The sequence below is a fragment of the Gadus morhua genome, chromosome 17, assembly GCF_902167405.1.
Source record: "Gadus morhua chromosome 17, gadMor3.0, whole genome shotgun sequence".
Lineage (NCBI taxonomy): Eukaryota > Metazoa > Chordata > Actinopteri > Gadiformes > Gadidae > Gadus > Gadus morhua.
The window spans coordinates 13,508,200-13,518,329 of record NC_044064.1 but is presented as its reverse complement, the minus strand read 5'-3'; the positions used below and the strand labels follow the sequence as shown (position 1 = coordinate 13,518,329).

Below are 10,130 nucleotides of genomic sequence, written 5' to 3'. Positions count from 1 at the left end.
GACTGCTTCTATTTTATCCAGACAAAACCGACGTCTCAACACTGGATATCCGATTTTATTTGCATCTTTACAGGATAAATATTTAAATAAAATGCAATAAATGTAAAAATAACGTGAGATCTACGAGGCCTACCTTACTGACGTCGTCATAAATAATTTAGTTAGCAACATGTTCTCTCTCCAACTATTTTTCTTCAGCTAATTTTTTAAGGTAAAAACCTTCACTCATACAGACGTGAATATAAATAAATACATGAAGTTGATTAGATAAACAATTAAAACCGTTCATGTGCCCTTTAACCATAAAATTGTCAAGAGTTGGGTATCGAGCCCGGATCTGCAAATCTGAAATGTGGTTTATTATTACGAAGTCTTTGGGCGAAAACACAGAAGATCACAAAATTCCAAAACGAGGGCAAAATCCAAAAAGGGCAAAAAGTCCAACAGAGAAGGCAAAAGGTGAACTCAAAATCAGGTAGATCTTAGGCAAAAAACTTTATTCAAAACCATCACAAAAACAGGATGAACCATTTTTTATTCTATTATAATGACAATGTCTGGAAACCATTTTGTTTCTTCACACGATTGTTTGGGTTGAGACTCCTTTGTGAAGTTGTTGGTGTTTCTTCAGAGTACTAGATCGACCAAATGTTTTCCCACACTGTTGACAGTTGTATGGTTTCTCTCCCGTGTGAATGCGCTGGTGAAACTTCAGAGTATTATATTTACTAAATGTTTTCCCAGACTGTTGACAGTGGTATGGTCTCTCTCCCGTGTGGATGCGCTGGTGAAGCCTCAGATTACCAGATGTACTAAATGTTTTCCCACACTGTTGAAAGTGGTATGGTTTCTCCCCCGTGTGGATGCGCTGGTGTCTCTTCAGAGTACCAGATCGACTAAATGTTTTCCCACACTGTTGACAGTGGTAAGGTTTCTCTCCCGTGTGGATGCGCTGGTGACTCTTCAGAGTATAAGAGCGACTAAAGGTTTTCCTGCACTGCTCACAACTGTGGCGTCTGGCTCCTTCTGCTGGAATCTGACTTGTCCTTTGGACGGTTCCCGGGGAGGCTCCGATTGGTTCTTGAGAGGAGGCTGCGACGTATGGGAGGAGACTAGGCTCCACCTTGATTTCTCCGCTCTTCAGCTGTCTGTCGTTCAGGTCACCATGGCTCCTCTTCATGTGTCTGTGGAGGAAGATCTGAGACTGTGCTGGTGTCAGCTGGGATTTCCCTCCTAGGAGAAAGAGAGAGTCATGAATATTATATTTTTGAGAGTGCTGCTGACGGCTGGTTTAGGCAGCCTCACCTTCTGGAGTCAGGTGGTTTAGACTTTGGGGCCTGAATAGGCTGCACACCCTAATCAACCTAATCAAGCATATTTAAATTTGTATACATGCATAGTCTTTTTGTAACCTCCATGGTACTGTATATTTTGCATTTAGACCTTTTTCCAAGTAAGATTTATTTTCTGCTGTCATCTTTTGTATATTGTATTTTACTATTTTTTTACTATTTCCTGTCTAATTTCTTAACTGCTTTGGCAATGTAAATCTTTACTGTCCAAGCTCTTTTGAAATTAAATGAGAGAGATGTGGTAATGAAGTGCCGTATAGAAACCAAACCCTGACAGAAAGACAGACTTGAAGGCAGACCTTTAGTAGAGCTCCACAGTTGATCAAATCCGATTCCCAGATGTCTGGCGTATTCGTCCCTATACCAGACCAAGAGCTCTTCTCCTGAGGTCACGAAGCAACAGGAGCGATACAGAATCCCTCCTTTGCACTGAAACTGAAGGTTCTGTTCCTCTTCATTACGAGCACACTTGACATACCTAACACACAGACAGGTACTTCAACACACCTTTACAGTGTATCTTCTGCTTATGTCAAACCAAAACAGAAAATATTGTGGATCTAATCACAGTCATGAGAGAAAATAAATGCTATCAACCATGTGATGTAGGTAAGAAAATTGTGAACATTGTTCAGTGGATCGTATGAAAGTGAATAGGGTCCTACCTCATCCAGTTAGAATGTGTCTCTCTCCTTGCATCAATGTATTCATTGTGTCTGCTCTTGTAGATCTGGAGTAATTTGTTAATCAGAATCTATGCCATCCAATGAACTCACACAAGCACACGTACAAGTCTAGATCAAAATAAATGAATACACAAATACACAGACCTCCCAAGAGTATCCACTCTCCAGGGCTCCCTCTTCATCTGTCCTGTGTCCTTCGTAGGGTCCAAAGTGTGTTCCAATGGGAATGCCACTGTCTCCACAGTAAAACACCCCTAGACCGGCCCCTGGGATCCCAGGATCTCTGATCTACCCCACATGAGACAGAGATGGAGAGAGGAGGAGAGTCATGGAGTGAGAGAAATACATATAGAGGGAGGGAGAGATGGAGGAGGGAGAAGAGATAGAATACGAGATGAAGAGAGAGATGTACACAGGAAGAGAGAGGGAGGAAAGGAAAGAGGGGGTGGGGACAGGGGTGAGAGAGGGGGGAGTTCAGAGAGGGAGTCACAAAGAGCAGCAGACAGAGGGAAATGGGGGGAGTGATGGAATCAGAAGGAAGAAGAACCATTGGGGGAGAGAAATACTCATCAATTTTGGAAATGTTACTGTAACTGCATATTACGGTTTTTTTTTCAGCTGAGAAATGTATGAAACAATGAATGTTATACTGTCTCAGTGGACGTGGAGAAATTTATGGGGTTAAAGTATGACACATACCTCAAACCCAGCGGGCAGCGTCTTCTTGGCTCTGTCTTTCTCTCCGACAGCAACGGGGCGATCAGCCATGAACAAGATAGGGCCGTGGACCTCGCACTCTTCACGGAAGAAAGTCCTACACTCATCACAGACTGGAGACACAGAGTTGATTTTAATAATAATAATAATTCATTCATTTTCTATAGCGCTTTTTCAGTGACCCAAAGACGCTTACAGTGACGTAGACAAAAACACGAAGAGGGTGATGACAATCAAAGGGGACGAGCGGAAGACAGCATAACAGAGAACAGAAGCAAGGTGGAGTGTGATATTAGATAGGGATAAGGGTGGTCATGGGTAGAAGAGGTCATAGGCTTGGGAAAAGAGGTAGGTTTTTAAACGGGATTTGGGGCCAGGTGATGGAGGGCTTTGAAAGTCAGGAGGAGGATTTTGAAATTGATACGTTGTTTGATTGGGAGCCAGTGGAGAGTGTAGAGAACGGGAATGATGTGTTCACGAGACCGGGTGTGAGTGAGGAGGCGCGCAGCAGAGTTTTGGACCACTGGAGTCTATGGAGGGAATGAGAGGTGATGCCAGTGAGGAGGGAGTTGCAATAGTCTAGACGGGACGAGATGAAGGAGTGAATAAGGGATTACGCAGCAGCTTACTGAGGGCGCCAGTCGGGGAGCTGTTTATTTGGGAGATTTTATTGTTAAAGGGGACATATTATGAAAACAGCACTTTCCCTGGGATTTGGGGTGTTATTGTGGGTAGATGGTGCTCCCACACGCATACAAACTTTGAAATAAGTCTGTTCATGATGTTTTGAGTGAGATACGCATTTCTGGAAGCAGCCCGCCTCCAGCTACCAAACGAGCGAGTCAGTTTCGGCGCCCCCTCCTACGTAGGAAGGTGGCATATTTGAATATTACCTCCCACTTCCACACTCCCCTCCAATCAGAGCATCGCTAAGATTGTGTGGACCAGCGGACGAGCAGCTCCGGCGGGGGGAACTCGGCGCTAGCCCTGCAGCTAAGCTCCGGGAGTGCAATCCCTTTCTCTGGCGCCGAGCCCACCCCGCCGGAGCTGCTGCCGAAGGGAAGTCGGGAGGAGGAGTCATGGAGTAGAAAGGGATTGTACTCCCGGAGCTGAGCTGACTGCCGCCGGACTGCAGCCGATCTACCCCAGCCGGAGCTGCTCGTCCGCCGGAGCTGCTAGTCCGCTGGAGCTGCCACCTAGCTTCGGCGCCAGTTCAGATCCTGGAGTACACCGCCCGAGCTGCCGGACTGCGGCTGGACGGCTTCGACGGCGGCCGGCAGCTCCGGCAGAAGCATGAAGATGGAGTAAAAACAGGTTTGAGAAAGAAAGAGTGAGTGAGTGAGTGAGTGAGTGAGTGAGTGAGTGAGTGAGTGAGTGAGTGAGTGAGTGAGTGACTGAGTGAGTGAGTGAGTGAGTGAGTGAGTGAGCGAGAGAGAGAGAGAGAGAGAGAGAGAGAGGAGAGGGTCCACTTACAGAAGTAGTCGTCCTCCTTAGGTGCTTCCGGTTTTTGGTAGATAACTGTGAGAACATTTCACATACACATACACAGTTACATACTATGCGTGCACAACAACGTTGTTATTGCAGGGAAGCAGTGGTGGGATCAAAGCTAACCTAATGAGACCTCCTCCTGGACTGCAGAGCCCCTCTCTGCTCCTCCTCTGGTGGGGTCGGTCTCTGGATGAGCAGGAATGGTCCTTCCAGAGACCTCCTGGTCACTCCTGCCCTGCCCTGAGAGACTCTGACAAACAGAACCTCTAGTTATGAGTACTCCCTGCTTTATGTTTCTGGGTAGGACAAACCTTACCTCCTAGCAGCAATCTGTCTAAGGTTATACATCGTGCTACTGTCATTAATACACTTAATCCATGAGTCTGCTGTCGCACGGACATGAAGCAGGTACCATAAAGAGGACAAGACATGGTAAGGCTGCTGCAGTGTTTCCCATACATAGACCATTGTGTGGCGCGGCACCACAGAATCAACATCGAGCGCTGCGAATTGATTCTGTATTTTTTTTTTTACGCGATTTGGAAATCTAAAAATCGGGCTGTTCATTCATCTCCGCATAGCACTCGTTCTCCCTGTCATTCTCGTTCACAAACACACACACACACACAGGCGGAGACGGAGACGGAGAGAGAGCGACGATACGCGAACACATGAACCCACCGATGTCACCCGTCGCTTAGCAACCGGACACGCTGGGGTTGATAAGTTAACGGACTACTGTAACTACTACGGAGTGATAATAACAAAGACGTGAATCAGGCAATAAATCCACTTTCCTTGACAGCGGTAAAGTTCGGTGTGCATTAAAGTACAGACGGAGTGGACCAATTGCGAACTACTGCAGCTGCTCTAAGTTAAACCCCAAACTAATCGGAATAAGTGTTTATAGCGGACTACACCACCTCTTCTATTCCACATAGAATTCAATTCCGAACAGATAATTGTATTCCGATTGAGGCGTATATATATGATACTTTTCTATTCCGATTGAGCTGTTCTTCCACATCTATGCGGATCAGATGTGTCCGCATGTTAACGCGGAGTTACATGCACACTCACTGACGGCTGATTCGCCCGCTCCTCCTGTCCACGCGCAATGCTTGAGGTCAATGGAAAAATATATTTGGCACAGAGAAGACGGTCAGCGACATTTGCAGTTTACCAAAGGTTTACTGTGGTCTAACACACTTCCCCACATTTTTTGTTAACTCAGAAAAGGTAATATTAGCTTTATGAACTCAACGTTATTGATATTGAACATCCCGCACCCGTCATCATAGACAACATCGTTGGTAACGCAGTGAACACTGCGATTAAGATGAAATACGGTTATAGTTTAGATAGGCCTATACGGTGCCCATATCAAAAAGATTAGAAAACATTTATTACATTCTATTCTTAATATTATTTTATTCTGACTCTTTAATCTTTAATCCAGATGAGTATTGAAAAGTTTTTTCTGCGCCAAAAAAGGCCTCTTCCAGACGAGACGGAGCAGCTTGAGGAGGTAGATAGCTTAGTCTGAAATTAAGTTGAACAGTCAAATGGCTGTGGCTAGTAAATGTTTATTAAATATATAATACATTTATTTTGAATTTTCCTAGGCATCAAACAACCCAGTGCTTCCCAGGGGCCGGGCTGTTCAGGAGAGATACTGATTAATATAGGCCAGGAGGACAGCAGACAAAATGTTGCTGAAACAACAGGTGGGGTGGAAACAGATGAGTGTAGATTTTAACTTTAAAAAAATAAGAGTAGGGAAAGTAATTTCGATCCTTCTGTTCCTGGTAGAGAAAATGTGCTGATCTGTTCATTGTAGGTCATCTAACCCTAGATTACTGGCCTGGAGACAGAACTGAAAAGGAGGTTCAAGGAGCTGGACATCCTAGGAGCCTTCCATGTCCTTAGACCTCAGTCGGCTGCCCTCCCTGACAATATGTCCATTGCACAGCTGCAGACTCTGGCAAAAAAATTCTGTCCAGACCAAGAGAAGGTGCTCCTCCAAGAGTGGTTTTCTTTCAAAAACCATATCATTACAGGGTAATTACAGGTATGTGAAAATCTCTCTCTCTTTCTCTTATGTGCTATATCTTTCATTCAAGAACAAGAGCCAGGAGGAGCTCCTGACTCTGCTGGCGAGTGAGTATGATGAGTGGTTAGACCTCTACCCCTGCCTCAGTCTCCTTGCCGCATTGCCCTGATTGTCCCAGTTTCAGCTGTGAATTGCGAGCGGGATTTCTCAGCTATGAATAGGGTAAGCACATAGAATATTCCTTAGTATATTTCTTGAAGTAATGGGCATTTTAATACTTTATTGATAATACATTTTATTTGTTTTTATCCCCAGATAAAAACAGACCTCAGGAACAGTCTTCAAGGGGAACACCTGGCAGCCTGATTATGGGTCGGGTTAGCTCAGGAGGTAGAGCAGTTGTCTTGTAACCGAAAGGTTGCTAGTTCGATACCCAGCTTCTCCTAGCTGAGTGTTGATGTGTCCCTGAGCATGACACTTAACCCTAACTGCTCCTGACGAGCTGGCTGTCCGCTTGCATGGTTGACTGCTGTCGGTGTGTCCATGTGTGTATTAACTGATGTAAGTCGCTTTGGATAAAAGCGTCTGCTAAAGGCTGAATGAGGACCCATATGATCGGGCACTTGAGTTATTTTTCAGGAACCCACGTAGAATTAAGTATTCTGATGGGGCATGCAAGCACATTAGGCTAATGCAGTTTCATTATTTTAGTTAGTTGCCTTGTTATACCTAGTAGTATATTGTAGTTCAGATATATTTATATAGACATAAATATTGGTTCAGGTAGGTCTTGAGTTTATTTGTAACTTAAATAAAAACCTCCAGCTTTAGTTGTCTGATGCAATTCATTCCTTGAATGTCATAGAATCACAAGTTCAGGTAAAAACTAAAAACTAACCCCCCCCCCCCCCCGCGCACCACACATTGGTCCTTGGTCTGTGGGTAACAGTGGAAGGTGATGTGTGCTGTTTTATACCTGCACAGAAACGGCATCTGACGTACTGGGCTGTTGTAGAGACCCCTGTCTGACTGTTGGTGGCTCCCACACTCCAGCACCTGCTGATATAACTGACTTTAGGTTAGGATGTAAGCTGTTTACTATTACCAACTGACTATATGAGTTAGGATGCGACAATTAATGATGACAAACAGAGTACACCATATGTAAGGGTGTACTCTATTAACTATGATCAACTGACTCAACGGTAGTTTAGAAGCTAATAACAACTGAGGAAGTATAAAAAAATATATATTACTGACTTACTGTAGAATTCACATGACGTGTAACCTATTAACTACAAATTGTCTATGAGTAAGGATGTATCCTACTAACTACTACTAACATTACTAAAAGGTAGTAGGCCTATAAGCTTCCAACAACCAACAAAGTATAAAACCTAGCTTACTATAAGGTTGCTTTTTACTTTTTTACTATTTCTGACTAACTGCGGGTAAGGATTGAGTCAGGGCTTTGAAAGTCTAGTAAATGTCTTTGTACCGGTCAATCCAGAGGTCCACAGCTCCTCCTCCTCAGAGTCTGTCTCTTCAGGTGAGCATACTCTCACCTGGCCTGGCTTCTTTCTCCTCTTGAAGGCTGGAGTCAAGGACAGGCCTGACACACACACACACACACGCACACGCACACACACACACACACACACCCAACCCCCCCCCCCCCCCGCCCCCCGCATAGACACACACACACACACACAAAAGAAGAAGTGATGTGTACAGCTACCACCTGTATAGCAATGTACTAAGTCAAATATGTCAAAGTATTTAATTATGTAAACAGTGGTTTACCAAGAGACTCCATAAACAAAGTTTTTTCCTCGATCTGCGTGAATCGCTTTTTCTCTGCCATACAGAGGCGGTTCCACTTTGTTGTGGACGGTTGGTCCTGATATCGGCAAAGTCCTCCTTCACCACAAACAGACAACATTATGTCCAATACTGTTTACACACAACCTTAACACATTGCAGATAAACAACCTTAACTACAACCGTAACACATTCTAGGTAATCCTGACGACGCTGAAGTTGGCACCCGATTCGCAGCATCCAATTCGGCAGTTAAGGAAAGGTTAAGGAATTCTTAACGAGCGGCATGGAGCGACTGATTCTTCATTGTTTAACCTCTTCAGTCGCGGTAAAGCCGCTTAAATTGTTCTAGATTATCTAAGAGAGTCTAAACACAGTTTACAATTTATGTAACCCTTATTTGATTAGTTAGGGGAGTTAGGGAAGATTTCACTGCTTTTTTTGCATCTGGACCATTTCTTTGAAATCTGGACTAGATTATCACAGTGAGGCTATTCATTATATAATCGGAAACTATGTTTTATATAATGTATAGCCTCACTGTGATAATCTAGTCCCGATGTAGTGGGCATAATAATGTGGAGGTCCCGGAGGTAGTGGGCATGTAGGGTTACACTACATGCCCACTGCACCGTCAGTCAACGGACGTGGGAAGGCGTGGCTGACTGATGGGGGAGTAGTCTTTGCAGAGGCATCCGTCAGCCAATCAAATCGCTTCGCTGGGTTCTTCCCGCTTCTTCCTGCTTGTTGCGATGCAAGATGACCCGCTTTCCCGCTTCCAGTATTTTTCCGCACAACCTTTTCAGCGTCCTTACATTAATTACCACACTGTGGCCCTGCGCTAAAACAGCGAGTATCTCTTTATTGTTAAACCCGATTCTGAAATACAATTTTACCAAATTATCCACACAAGCCATTGGATTCAGGGCAGGCCCTGTGGAGCGGTTGCTATCTCTCCCAACTAATTTCAACTGAATCCTCGAGTTAATGTCGACTTTAAACTTTAAAGTCGACAAATCGAGATTAAAGTCGACATCATATTTCAACTTTATTGTCGACATTTCGAGTTTAATGTCGACATGGTGATTTTAAAGTCGACGTGTCGACCTTGATCTCGTCACGGCAAAAATATTTTGTGTGGCCCTAATACTCCGTCGTAGGGATCTAACTGGTAGACCTACAGCCTGAGTCCTGGTCAATCGTCCAAAAATGCAACATAATTAGAATTCGACGGCTAACATCCCTTTGCTAAGTTAATAAGAGTTAGCCTACTTAACGTTGGTTAGTTATTTGGCGCACAAGATGATTGGAGGGATTCTGACTATAAACCACTAAGTTTACGTCCACTTGTGCTTAGTTATGTTAGCCATTAAATAACATAATAACCAGAAAAGTTGAAAACATAATACATTTCAGAGTATAATTTCGCTTACCAGGTTCACTTGAACGGCACAAAGATGGAAACACGGTGTCTGCCAATTCCTGCTACCCCATCAAATTCTGCTACCTACCTAGTGGTTCTGCGCATGCGCGTGGCGAAAGTGAGAGGATCCTGCGTGCGCACACATCAGTTTCTGCTATCTTTTAGGCTGATGATGAGTATTTTCTGTAGAAACGTGTTTTTAACTGCGCAACTATCTTACAAATATGTTCTGATGAATGTAGAAATAAGATGATATATGTGTTATCTTTACGGGTCTGGGAGCGGAGAAAGTTATCGTCGGTGTTGGAGGGGGAGGGGGGGGGCATCTTTTCTTGTTATAACAAGATATTTATCGTGTTGCATAAATTCTAAATACTTGTGTTTGTGAAGCTATGGAGGAAAGATGGAAACAATCGTTTGACCTCCTGTCTCTGGGAAAATTCCCGGATGGCTTTGATAAGTTCCAGAAAATAAACCAGGAGGTACGCTTCAAAATTCAAGTTAAAAGGTGAGTATCTGAAATACTTGCTTGTTTATAACGTCTTTATTTAAAATAGCAGGGGTAAAGTAGCCTATGTGGATAGACC

At 44.0% G+C, this 10,130-nt stretch overlaps 1 protein-coding gene across 3 annotated transcripts; it reads right to left on the bottom strand.

The window, feature by feature from the left end:
* Positions 1-119: 119 nt before the first annotated feature.
* LOC115529071 (histone-lysine N-methyltransferase PRDM9) lies at positions 120-9,624 on the bottom strand. Of its 3 annotated transcripts, none has more exons than XM_030337535.1 (11): positions 9,554-9,624; positions 8,103-8,219; positions 7,798-7,911; positions 7,276-7,358; positions 4,370-4,496; positions 4,229-4,273; positions 2,738-2,868; positions 2,183-2,326; positions 2,018-2,082; positions 1,652-1,830; positions 120-1,233 (listed from the first exon to the last, which is right to left on the bottom strand). In XM_030337535.1, the coding sequence occupies exons 2-11, from the start codon at positions 8,161-8,163 to the stop codon at positions 578-580; spliced, it is 1,605 nt and encodes a 534-aa protein (XP_030193395.1). In that variant the 5' UTR covers positions 8,164-8,219; positions 9,554-9,624; the 3' UTR covers positions 120-577. The 3 variants fall into 3 exon arrangements, with proteins under 3 accessions (XP_030193395.1, XP_030193396.1, XP_030193397.1); XM_030337536.1 differs by having other exon boundaries at positions 7,276-7,355; XM_030337537.1 differs by lacking the exon at positions 4,229-4,273.
* Positions 9,625-10,130: the final 506 nt, after the last annotated feature.

Coding starts and splice junctions, on each gene's coding strand:
- LOC115529071 (XM_030337535.1), bottom strand. CDS start 8,163: ATGGCAGAGAAAAAGCGATTCACGCAGATCGAGGAAAAAACTTTGTTT. Junction 7,912..8,102: donor TTTGTTTATGGAGTCTCTTG/GTAAACCACTGT, acceptor TGTGTGTGTCAG/GCCTGTCCTTGACTCCAGCC. Junction 1,831..2,017: donor ACACATTCTAACTGGATGAG/GTAGGACCCTAT, acceptor TCTGTGTGTTAG/GTATGTCAAGTGTGCTCGTA.